General features: G+C 33.2%; 1 protein-coding gene and 1 long non-coding RNA gene across 6 annotated transcripts in view; one reads left to right on the top strand and one right to left on the bottom strand.

Annotated features, from left to right (window-relative positions):
* The window catches only part of LOC105146939 (uncharacterized), a 35314-nt gene extending 32762 nt beyond the window's left edge, over positions 1 to 2552 (bottom strand). Inside the window, exon 1 of the long non-coding RNA XR_015545139.1 lies at positions 2472 to 2552. This is a non-coding gene — a long non-coding RNA (uncharacterized LOC105146939). The remainder of the gene's footprint in view (positions 1 to 2471) is intronic.
* Positions 1 to 13554, top strand: part of LOC105146940 (dipeptidase 1) — a 116116-nt gene that overhangs the window by 40534 nt on the left and 62028 nt on the right. For all 5 annotated transcript variants that reach the window (XM_011057599.2, XM_011057598.2, XM_011057594.2 and 2 more), the window contains 2 exons: positions 2499 to 2631; positions 9795 to 9945. In XM_011057599.2, coding sequence (XP_011055901.1) covers positions 2499 to 2631; positions 9795 to 9945 — 284 coding nt within the window. The remainder of the gene's footprint in view (positions 1 to 2498; positions 2632 to 9794; positions 9946 to 13554) is intronic.

Below are 13554 nucleotides of genomic sequence, written 5' to 3'. Positions count from 1 at the left end.
ACAACGTCTACATTAATGTATTCATTTAGTAAATAATAAAATTAAATTTAATACATTTTCTTGATTTAAATTGTTCAACTCCATTGTTTTCGTTAAATTAACCACATATTGAATAGCAGTGACAACTTATACAAAAATGATTAAAAAATAATTCAAACATGGTTTAATTTAATATTGTGAATTTGACAGTGTACATTAAAAAAAATAAATTAATAAAAATAAACTCTTTAGATTAATAAACATAAAACTAAAAAGAATTTTGTGGCCCCAATAATAAATAAAATATATAAGTAAAATGGTTGTTAAAAAAGCCTCCGCGGTTATTGTTACACAAATTGGATATGATTTGATATTATGAATTTAATAGTGAAAGAAATCTAAGCACTGGCTTATATTTGATTACAAATGATAAACATCTAAAAAATGCAAATAAATCCCAGTAATGTCAAACGGATGTCATAACGAGGAAAAGTAAGTAGGAGAAACTAATTATATCGCTGTACATGACGATCTCGCGTGACGGGGAGAGAAATAGAAATCACGATCTTCGCATCGCGTGCTTTTTGAAGTCGCATTTGCTATTTTTTGCAGCGCCAAGTACATGTCGTGCATGGAGCGTAACCTTAGGAGACACGTTCAGAACATTCAAATTATTCTGAACCAAGCCGTTTATTCTTGCTTTGAATGCATTGCAAAGCGACTCTTAAAGTTTTCGTTATTTATTATCATTGCCGATATCAAACCATTTAAAATGCAAATTACTCCCGCGTTTGTAGACTATCGTAATACGCATTTAATTATTCCTAGCGTTATCAGATGCTGCTGGATTAAAGTGGAGCATTATATGTGTCAGAAATATCTTGTAATTAGAATACGAATGCGATTAATGCTATCGTGTTTTAAACGCGAGTAAACCCGCGAGCCAATATTGAATAAAGATAATCCGTTGCAATAAATCGCGCCATTTTTATCGATTTTAGCTTTAGCATAAGAACAGCCTACTTTATATTACAATAACGTTATAATATATCCGTTAACATAATAAATTCCATAAAGTTCAACGTGATATCAAATTTACATATTTTTGAAATAATTAAATAATAATTAGTTTTGCGTTTACGTTTGCTCGTTGTACATGAATTACAGTAAAATATCAATATATTATATGTTCTTTGTGTATATGTTTATGTGTGTGCGTATTAAATATTAAAAAATCAGAAGCACCGCGTTCAACATGTTTACGTAGATTAAGACTCCTATTTATTTATCACTACTATCTCAGATTTTGACGTTAGAAGCAAGAAAATACGTAATAAAAATTTTTGCAAAATATATTAATATGGAAATGGAAATATGTTTCAATAAAATAATACTTCCCTAGTAATACAATACAATTTATTGGTACAATATTGACTTAATATTAGTTCAAAACGTTCCCAACACATGCCATATATTTAACCAATATTGTCAATAAATTGCTACTAGGATTACAATCGAGAAAACTGACTTGTAAAATATATCAAAAATTCCTTTATTTTGTTAATTAATAAATGACTATATACCTGGAAATGAATTATGCATAATCAAAAACGAAATAAGCTATGTTCACTGTTATGACAAATTGTCAATCATACAGAAATTGTTAAAATCATATAAAAATGAATATGATTTAATTTCTTTCCGAAACAGAAATATAGTTTTTTGTATATTTTGTAAATCTATTCTATTAATTACAAATATTATTTCATTGAAAATTATTTCTACTCAAATATATTTTGCAAGAATTTTTATTATGTGTTCTCTCTTCTAACGTCACAATCTTAAATAATAATGGTGAGTGAACAAAAGCTTTAGAGCTATAGCATACAAAATGTATAAGCATAGCATAGCATAATATAAGATCGTTTGGACTAATGAACATCCAACATAAAGTTTCCATATTCATTTACATAACATGCTCATTGATCCAAACGGTCTTATACTAGCTATGCTATGTTTATGAATTTTGTGTGTTTTAATCCTTAATTTTTAAGTAGATAATTTAAAGATATCACAGTTAGTAGATGAGCTGCTCAGAACATCTCTAAAAATGTTTGTTTTATGCAGTAAGATAAATATTTTTAGTAAAAAAATGATAATTAAATCAAATTAATAATTCTGGCATCAAAAATAAGTGTATGCTTATTTGGGAAATACTGAGTACTTTTTCAAACAAATGTTTATTAAAATTTAATAAACTCTCTTCAGTGTAGTTACATTTTTTTAATAATACAATATGTTATGTATAGTTAAATTTACATTAATTATATCTTTATGAGTTTGAGGAATAAAAAATAATGAAAAATTTCTGGGTATCTAGATACTTTTTATTGTCGCAGAACAAAGTTTTAAAGAAATCTATATTTGAAGTACTGTGGCTCCACCTACCCACTTAAAGATTAAGCAATAAATTGAAGTGCGATTTAACTTACATATATATTTCCGCTTTATCGTTGCAGTTCTGGTCCGCGTATGTGCCCTGCTCGTCGCAGCATCTCGACTCGGTCCAGCTGGCCCTGGAACAGATCGATCTTATTCGCCGATTGGTCAACAAGCATGCGGACAGTATGGTCCTCGTTACCACAGCGGAAGGTTCGTATTTTCATCCGCCCGTTTACGGGCTCGTGAATGCAGCGATAAAATCAAGAATGCATAAGTTATTAGCGAAACCTTAAATCCATCACAGCCTGCGAGAATGAAAATTCGCCCGGCGATACATTTGGCGAAGTGCCAGCGCGATTTGACCTCAGTTCCGCTCGATACTTTCGAGCTTGGAATACTTTCGATTGAGTTCGCTTGGTCGGCACTTCGCCACTCAGAAAAATATATGAACGACATTCCGCAGAAGAACTTTTGAGAGCCATCAATTTAAAATGCTCCCTATTTTTCATCCGACGGGAAATTTATCCCAAATTATAACGAATATTCCACTTAACCCTTTAATGCCAAGCATATTACTTGATAATCCGAGTTTCGCCCGGAGATTAATGTGTTGCTCGGCACTGGATCAGTCTTGCATAATTGCTCGCTATATCAATCTACTCTTCAACAGACTAATGTTTAAAGTTATAGAGACAAAATCCACAGTAATTTTTCCCTCATCCGTACAAACAGATTTTTAGGTTCATTCTATGAAATTTTTTCCCGGCCGTTATCCGCGTCCACATTCTGCGCCGACCTTTTCCTGTAATCTCCATGTCTCGCATGTTTCGCATGCTGATGGATATTCGCGAAAATAAAAATATAACTTAAAATGTCGCCCTTGGAAATGTGTCGTCTGCAGCACGTGTTCGCTACGTCTCCCGGAGCGTCTGGGACCGAACGAATCGCAACAGCATTAAATTTTCATTGTCGAATCGTGTTACCTACTTCTCGTTTCGAGTTCTCGACATATTCGAGATCCCTCGACATTCGGAGGCAAGCCAGAATCGTCATTTTTCCATCCTGCGCTTCGTTCTCGCATCCCTCCACATCATCTTCGCTACGTGTTCTTTCTCTCAAAAATTTAAAATGCACTTTAGACCGTGTGGAAGAAGTGCGATCCGGGAAACGAGCAATCGTTTTTCCAATGTAAGAAGCATCTTTCGACCTCGTTGAATCCATTTCAGAACGATCCGCCGATGAACAGTTGAGTTTTCCAGGTGCGATGTTCCCCTAAAGGATTGGAAAAAAAACGAGAATGTAATAAGATCGATCCGAGGGAAAAACGTTTTTCTCGTATCGGTTCTCTTCTATTTTTAAAAGCGAAATTTCCACATAGAGGATCGAATCTCTCACGCAGCACGGAACAAATTTATTGATGTCATAAAAAATCTGATGATGATCAAATACGTTCGTATTGGCAAAAATACAGTGTACTATTTGGCGCGTTTCGAAAATCACATTTATACGATAAATTTTGTACGCCACTTTATTCCATATTCGTTGCCGCTTTGCAATAACAAATTGTTACAGTCACTGGACTTGTCATGTTTTCATTTTGTATTTGTTTTTCAAAAGATTTGAATTAAATAAGAATAATATACTAGCTTCTCTCGTTTAAAAAACTAAAAAGTTAATTAATCCATTGAAATTTTGATAAAAATCAAAAAGAGATAATTAGAAAAAATTAAAAATCTGTCAAATATTTTAAAGGATTAGAATGTGCTTTAGACCTTATCTTATTTTAGAGATTTTTGTAAATGTTTATGTCATATTTGTCTCATAAGCGCTTTCCATAATAAGCTCATTACCTAAGCTATAAGTTTTAAGCCGTAAGAAATTGATTAATCAATTCTTTTCATATGATTGATCAATTACTTACGACTTAAGATTTAAAGCTTAAATGGAAATTGTAGAAAATCCATCACTCTTGCGTTAATTTTGTGATATCATATAATTTAATAAAAAAATTCGCTTTCCCCCTCCTAAAGACATTTTTATTATTACATTTATTTTTGCAGCCATTATAACTATAATGTTTTGATATGAATATCGTAAACGTGAGATTTTGATAGATTTTTCTTTAAACATGCAAACATGGAAAAAAAATCGATGATAACGGCAATTACAACACGATGAATCTGCAACATTTAAAAAATAAGAAAAAAACTAAGTCTCGATAAATAGCGTCGCTTTATCGATTGATTTTTATTTGTCGTATGTATTTCTAAGAAAAGATAGATATTCACGAGACGGATATTACAGAAACGGTTTTATCAAGTTTAATATTACGGGAAATAGTCATTATACTTTTGTTTCTTCACAAGCATTATATAAATAGAGTTACTCGAGGCAATCGAAATGGATATTTTAATCAAATGCGAAATTAAGCGATATCGATGAAAATTATATTAAATATTTTATGATATTTATTCAATGAAACCTTTGATAGAGCGTTATTCGAAGAAGTTTGAAACGGAAGAGATTAAAGCAAATTTTGCTTAATATATAACAGATTAGGGATTATCTTGTATAGAAAATTCCGTGCATATTCCTGCACTCTAACAAAATATATCGAATTCTTTTTCATTTTTAAATAATGTAAAATTTCTGCCATAGCTTTTCACTGCCTCAGTTGCTATTATCTCTTTCTTAACGTTCGCCTAAAGGAAGCATCTTTCTCTCTCTTTCTCTCTCCCAGTTATTTTTAATGTGTCTTATTTTGCGAGGATGTATACGCGTCAGACGAATTCCTAGAAAATTTCCTATATTTGGTGAGCAAATATTTGCTGCTGGATTTCGCCGTCCCGCTGTCACAATGCGCGCTGTCTAAGCGTAACGCAAATCCGATGGGAAGATGATGGAACACGAGAAAGATGCGCCGGATGGTAAATTCCAACTGGAATGGAAAAATGTCGGTCCGGTGCTACCGACCAACGTACTCCGTTCGATAACCCCGAACGCCGACGACTGCATGTCGCCGTGCACATCCATATGCAAATGAACATAAAATACGCATATGTACGTTCATACATACGGACAGCTGATTGTACGAAACCGACAGCCCGTTCCCGCGTTCCCTCTCCACGTGTCACAGGAATTTTTTCACCGCTGATTAAAAAGGCCAAGATATATCACGGAAAATGTAAACGCTCGTTGTAATTCCGACATACGTTGTTTCACATTTTCGCGTGATATTTTCGAGTGTCGAATCCACCTCGGCGAGTGACGTTTCTGAAGAAAACAATTTCGCACGGTATTCGCCAGTATATCTGTCTCGAAAAAAGTCACGTTTAATTTTCGAAGTTGCATTTATGACCCCTACCGCATTTTTCCTTCGACACGTGGAAGCTATAGAGAAAATCACGTACTTTACCTTATATGCGCGCAATCCGTTCTCGATTCATATTTCTCGAAGCATTGTCTCCGCTTGTACTCGCAGTACATTTATACGAGCGTTGATAGAAAGACAAACGATCGTACGTCACCGTAAAGCAAACGCGTGCTCGTCTTTTTAAAAATATGCAAATTTCATGCACGTTACACATCACGGTGGTGCGCTATCTTTCCCGTCTGGCAAAAGGGGGTTTCGCGCGAAGAGAGCTCGCAAGCGAGAAAGTACAAAATATAGCACTTTGGGGAAGCAATCTGCCAGATGGAAGAAAGGGCTCCAGTAGAACGCGGAAGATGAGAAATTCCACGAGGAATGGAAGAATGTTCTGAAACCATGGAGCCCGCCGTAGCTCCTCCGATAATGTCGAAATGCTAGTCTTGGTATATACGTGAGCGCGAGCACGTACATACATTCGCATGCACTTTGTGCGAGATATATGTGCATACGTACGTGCAGGGACACCCTGAACTGATACACTCGCAGGATCAAATGTATCAGCGTTACGTGCGGGCGGGTGCAAAAGTATAAATCGCAGGCCGCACTAAATCAGGTGACCATCGACAGCACGCGTTTTATTTGCGTCACTCTTTTTTCGTCCATTCGTCCATTAGAGAAGCCGTAATACAACGTAATCGTCGGCTACGTCAACGGGAAAAATTAAAGCCGCGACAAATGACATTCGTTTGTGACACATGCAATTTATTTCGAAAATGTAGTCTGAAGAAATCCATCGTTAAGCTTTACGCTGTTAAAAAGTTGGAGAAAGGAATTCGTTGAAAGCTAAAGAAGGCAAAGTTAAAACGATCTTAAATCTACACGGAAAGAATGATTTTGCTAGAGTATTTAAATATTTAGATATACATTTAAAAATAATTTGATTAGATATACGTCTAAATATAATTTTGTTGGATCATCAAATTATTAAGATTCAATGTTTGTTAGATTGTCCAAATTTTGTACAGCATTATCATTGACATTCAAGGATATACATTTTTAACAAAATGAAACCATTATGAACAAACTATAGATTTTTCTATATCATTCCCTTAATTAAAAAAGTGATACAATTCAAAAAATGTGATTTTCAAATTATTATCATAAATGAGTTACGTCAAAATTCTAGGTATCAATCATCAAAAGTATATGTACAAACTAATTTAACTTCACAGTCTATTTATCAAATAGCACTTATGTCATTCTTAAGATTTCTTTAAAGAGATTGTAATATTTTCTACAAGAGTAACAAATTTGTGTCATTTTTATAGATAAAAAAGAGAGTTTTGACAGAGAATATTTAAAAACAATTTTGGTGATTAAAATTAAAAAAAAAAAGATTTTATTTTGAATTTATTTATTTTAACTGATCGAGGCAAATATAAATTGCTTTGATATATTTCGAATTATGTCACGTTTGATAAATTATTCCAGATTTGTTATAATTTTGTAGAATATTAAAAAAAATCATCACAACTCAAAAAAGATAATTTTTTTAAAGGTTGTATAAGGAAAATGACAAAAATGATTGTGATTATGCTTTTAAGAATATATTCTTTTGCCGATATTACTTGATCAATAATTTTTTGTTAAATTGAATAATTATATTTTTCCTTTTTTCTAAAAAACTTAATTTTTTTTAATTATGTCGCTATTAAAGTAAGGGAATGATATCGTATTTGAAAGTAATATAGAAAATATAGTGGCAAATTTTTAAAATCTGAATAAAAAATATAAATAAAAAAATTTAGATAAAAAACCCATATCAAAATTATTTCAATAAGAAATAAACATGTTTTTAAAAAATAATTAAAATAAAATGAGAAAATTTTTATTTGAACTATAATATTGATCTTAATCATTTGATTCATGTGTAATATTTATATTTATATTTAATATTTATATCAAATATAATATTATCATATGTAATATTTATATTTGTATGGGAAGTATAAATATTACAATTACTTTTTATCGAGACGATACATCCCTAAGCATTGTATATATTTATTTTAACAATTTAATGAAATTCTTTTCAGATATGAATCTAGTTAAATTTTCAGACATTTCTATAATAAAACCGTTTTCTCTGTGTAGACACGTCAGAAGTTTTCGTATTGAAAGATGGCTTCCATGATCTGTCGTCCTAAAAACGGGATTATACATTTAAAAAGTATGCAAATTCTAGTACAGGCACTCTTCTACTTACAAACTTTCGTTTCACAAACTTTCGCAAGTACGAAGAAAATTATAATTCGTCAATGCCAGCGCTGTGAGGGTCGCTCGCATAAAGAAGGAAGTAGACCAATTTAATCTTTAGAAGAATAGTGCTTGGCTTTTTTAATTTTTTGTACGTGTGTTTTTTTTTAAATTTAAGTAGTCATTTTGAGTTATAAAAGATTATAAAATTGGCATGTCCTAAAATCATAAAACTAAATTTATTTCCGAAAACGTTTATCCTATGCAAAAAGCCCTATCTGCATGAGCTCTTCAATTATCGATCGTTCGACCGGTAGGCACGTTGAACGTATTAAAAATATACACCGGTATATATCGTAACGATGCAGCGCGGGTATTATGTATTCCGGTTACTGCTTTTGTGATATTACCTCGCTGCGGAACGATATTTTTAGAAGCGCGATAATCCGCCGTTGGCGTCAAGTGTATTACTTCCACCTAGCTGCCGTGAATTCTTTGTAATTGGATGATAAATTACACTGCGTACTTTTTTTCCCCCCTTTTAACGAACTCGTCCGTAAAGCCGGAGTATCGTAGGTAACCATCAAGAATTCGTCTGGGAAAGCGCTATAAATATATATATATATATAAATCGTAATATATGTGCAATTTTACGCAAACATATTGACAGCGAGACACACCTCGCGAACCTTCCCCTTCCTCCCAACGTGTGTCCAACGGGTGCTTTAATCAAATCCGCAAAACGCAGACCGCAAAATTGGATTCCCAGATATACCGCCAACCAGATCTCGCGCCGTCCAATTCGATTAAGCGATTAAACGTCGCAGATCGAATTCGCGAAACGCTGACAAAATGCCCGATTACCTGATTAAGAGCTTCGATTCCACAAACTGAGCTTTTCTTCGATCGGATTTCGGGCTTTGGACGTCGTACACCGCGCTGGGGTTAATTAACTTTTATTTACACTTTGTAATTAACGATCGCGATGAAACATTCCTGATAATCACGGGCAATTTGAAAGATTTAATTAATCCGAAGATCGGAGACTCTGGATAAACTCGTTTAATTATGATCCATGTGCATCGCGCATTGTGCACATCGTAATTGAATTCTGCACTCGCCTTGTTCACGCTGAAAATCGTGCAAGACAAAAGGGGATCATGAAAAAGATATTGCGTTCATAACTGAAGCATTTTTCTCTGATGAAACTTTCGTTTCAGACGCAATTCCGGTGTATAAGTACGTATGTCCGTCGGAAGCGCTGTTTCCGGTGCGATTTTGTCGTTGTTTTCCAATGTCGTGCAAAGAGAATTTGCAAACTTCGCAGATCCACTTACCATCGGTATTACTTATCGGAGGTACAGTTGGAACTTCGTAACGACGTTCCAGCCGTTATTAGATTCACGTGTCACTCGCGTTACGTGCGAAAGCTCGTGAGAGCAAGATTATTCTTCCGAGAAAAGTTAATGGACAACGCGCAAATCTGGATGGAACTGAAACGTAGAGAGCTTCTCGTTTATGTCGCTCCTTCGTAATGTTAAACAGCAATCAGGGTTAAAAGTGCATGCGGGGTTTATCTGTCTGAAACACACATCCGACATATTCATATTCGGGTTATCGAGCTCTTATGATCCAACGTCCCATCTGAGCAAGAGTCCACAATGTGATGAGATTCCAGATTCATGCTATGAATAATGACGATAGGAAGGAAATGATACATGAAATAAGTTATGATGTATGGTTACAGGTATCGAGAGGGCGCACAAAGAGGCTAGATTAGCAAGTCTGATAGGAGTCGAAGGGGGCCATGCTGTTGGAGCGAGTCTCGCGGTCCTGAGGATGCTGTATGAGTTGGGCGCCAGGTATCTCACCCTCACGCACACGTGTAACACGCCTTGGTGAGTGTGCCAGCGCAGAAATAAGAACGTCGACGATCAAGCTCTAAAATGGTGCACAATACGAGAAACGAGTACAACGCGTTACGTTAACCCATTACACTTGTATCATGTAAGCTGCAATTTCCTTAGACTTTAGAGGTTCTTACTTCTTATCGTTATACGTACACAAACTCAAGCTCTAAATCAGATTCAAACTCATTTCGCTTAAATCAAAGCGTTAAAAGCGTATGCGGTAAATGCAATCGAATTAATCTTTCGGAGCTGACATCCAAATCTATCTAATCTTTACATAGTTCGTTCCCTTACATTAAAAGTGACAACTTGAAAAATTAGTTTTTCAGAAAAGAGAAAAAATTATTTTCTAATTTGGTTAGTCAACAAAATTGTATTAACAAATAATATTAACGAAAGAATAGACTTTTAGAAATATTAAATATCATTTTTGTACATTTTCGTTTCACAATCCTTAAAAAAATTATCGCTTTTAAGTTACGATTTTGATTCTATAAAATTATAACAAGTTTGTAATAATTCATTAAAAGTAATGTAATTTGAAATATCAAAACAGTCAGTATTTAGCTTGATCAGCTAAAATGATTAAATTTAAAAAAAAACAATTTCTTCTCCAAACTTTGATTGCCAAAACTACCTTAATTCTAACGTTCTATATAAAAGGTTTCCTTTTTATCTATAAAAACGATGTAACTTTAAAATTTGTCATTTTTGTGAAAAAGAATTATAAGCTCTTTAAAAATCTTAAGAATAGCACAAATACTATTTGGCAGACAATCTGTGAAAGTTAAATTAGTTCACTTTTTTTGACAAAATAATCTTTACCTAATTCGTTCATGGTAATATCTCACATTTTTAATTTGTGTTTCTTTTGATGTAAAGAAACAAGTTAATGCTAAGTCTTGACTCATTTAATTTATGTTAAAAAAATATCTATTAATTAATTTATAAATATCTATTAATTAAGAAACTAAAATAATATAACTTATATAAAAAAGAATGAATATTAAATATATTTTAATAAAAACAATTCAAATTGCAGATGTAATCTTAAAAAAATTTAATTATTTGATACTTTTGACTGAGAAAAATTTATAATTGAGTGGATCCAATAAACCTGTCGCGAGCTCTGGAAGGTTAAGAAAAAATTGTTTACTCATATGATGACTTTCAAGTGCCAAAATTGAAGTTTGAATTGAACGTTTCATTTTTCAAATCGAGAATAGCTTTGTAATAATTCGTTACGCTTACTAAAGATTACGAGATCTAAACTCAGCAGCCATGTAATCGACGAGCGAAAAAGAGTCAACAGTGAAAATGTAAATAATTTACAACGGACCCGCCCCATCCAGGTCAGAAACTGAAATAAAAATATATTACCCGATTTGCATTGATGCGTGAATAGTGATTAGAGTATAGAATTTTACCGGCTGCTGAAAATGGACCACAACCCATGTAATAACGTAGGTCGTCGCAGCAGATGCAATCGCTGGTGCCTTTGCTGGTAGGACTTTTCATCCGCATTGCCTAGAGCGAAACGGTCGACGGTAGTAATTCCAAGCCGTACAGTTTCGTTCATTTCTCGTGCATTAAAAGCTATCGCTTTGAACGCGAGCAGTAAAACGTTTAACGTAAACGGATTGAAGTTCCTATAATAGTTCGCGCGCGGACCATAAGAGATCAACGGCATAACGTTACCACGGTGCGTTTGTGCAGTAATCCGCAAAATTCACGGACAGCATAGTTTTACGGTATTACCTGGTATGGCCTTTCAAAGCCACGGTCGCATTGAAAAAAACGATAATGGCAATGTTGAAGAATCGGTTATATAGGTCGTCCTACTTTGTGGATTATACTTTTTATATTTTTATATTTCAAAACATTTTGTAAAATTTTAATTTCCGTAAAATCAACTAAGTGAATAGACAATATTCCACTTAAATCGGTCATTTTACAGTCAGAAAAAATTTCAAAATCCTTGGGTTCAGTACTACAGATCATTGAGCAAAATTGGCAAAAAAGAGATTAATATATGTTTATTTATTATTCATAATATAAAATAGATAAGTTATTTTATATCACAAATATTATGATAAATAAACATATTAATCTCTCTTTTGCCAATTTTTGCTCAGAGAGTACTCAGTAAGCGGTCTGTATGCACCCCTTATTTCTCAGAAAATCTGCGGCAGTATTAATTCAACAGAAATATTCAATTATCATTACATTTTATTTATTTTTATATTAATAGCCAAAGAAACTTATCTAGCACTCATATATGTAGGTACCTACATATAATAGAAACAAATGATACACATTCTTCAAACTAAAAGTTTGGAAACACTTCCAAAAATTAATACATTCTTCGAATTACTTATTTAAATATTCATATAACAATGTATTATCTATATAACAATATATATATATATATATATATATATTAGGTGTTGGAATTAATTCGTAGCGTTTTACAAGTGATGGGAAGTACTTTCATTAATGTATTTTTTAATGCTCATGTGAAATAAATAACATTCTTTCATTAAAAAACGCTACGAATTAATTCCAACACCTAATATATATATTTTATTAACACTTATAGTTAATATTATATAGTTAATATTACTAACGTTATAGCTTAATAGCTAGGACTGAATTTGCTGTGAAAACTTTGACATTTGAATTTCGAGGCTTCAATGTTTCAAAGTTTTGGCATTAATATTCTTCGAAGATTGAAGTATCGAAAAATCAAAATTATAGAATTATAATGTAATAAATATATTTTCATAAAAAATATATTTGTGAATATATAAATATATTTACGAATACGTATTACAAATATATTTTTTTCTATTCACACAAATATATTTTTGGAAGCTACAAAGCTTCAAAGCTAACTTCAAAGCTACGAAGTTTCGAAGGCATCTTAAACTTCGACAGTTTCCAAGTTAATTTTGAAGACTCAAATTCTTTCGAAGCTTCCAGTTTTCAAAGTTGTCAAAAGTAACGGTCCTAAGTAACAACCACAATTATGGTAATATGTAATTACAATCACAAGTAAATTTTTCAGTGTATGAATATTTGATTGAGTAATGTCAAAAATGTCAATTTTTAAAAAGTGTGTCTAAACTGTTGATCTGGAGTGTACAGTAAAAAGAGAAAAAGTTTCAATATTTTTTACGAACAAAGTTCTTCCTTAAAATTTAATTACGACGTTATTCCAACCCTTGGATGAAGTTATTCAGAGCAATCCTTTTCTACCGCACGTCGAGCTGTTTCGGAAGAAATAGAGAAATTATTGAACGAGAACGCGGGATTACGTGAAGATCGCAGGTTGTACGGCCCAGCTGGTGCCGCAGAGTTTCGAAATATTGCGACAAACAATGGCCGAAGCAACGGTGAACTTTTACGAGACATCTTTTCGACAGCTGCAAGACGAAAGCGACAGAAAGCTTTTCAAACTGATGTATCGCGAAGGTATCGCGCATTCTGTCACGTCGTTCTCCTACGAACGAGATGAGCTTTGATCGATATGTCCCTCCCGGTTTCAGGTTCCGATTTTATGACATTGCGCTCTGTTTTACGACGTCGCGATGAAGA

This window comes from Acromyrmex echinatior, chromosome 1 (genome assembly GCF_024713525.1).
Source record: "Acromyrmex echinatior isolate Ae372 chromosome 1, ASM2471352v2, whole genome shotgun sequence".
In the NCBI taxonomy this organism is placed as follows: Eukaryota; Metazoa; Arthropoda; class Insecta; order Hymenoptera; family Formicidae; genus Acromyrmex; species Acromyrmex echinatior.
The sequence above is the reverse complement of the archived record's forward strand: the minus strand, read 5'-3'. Positions and strand labels throughout refer to the sequence as shown.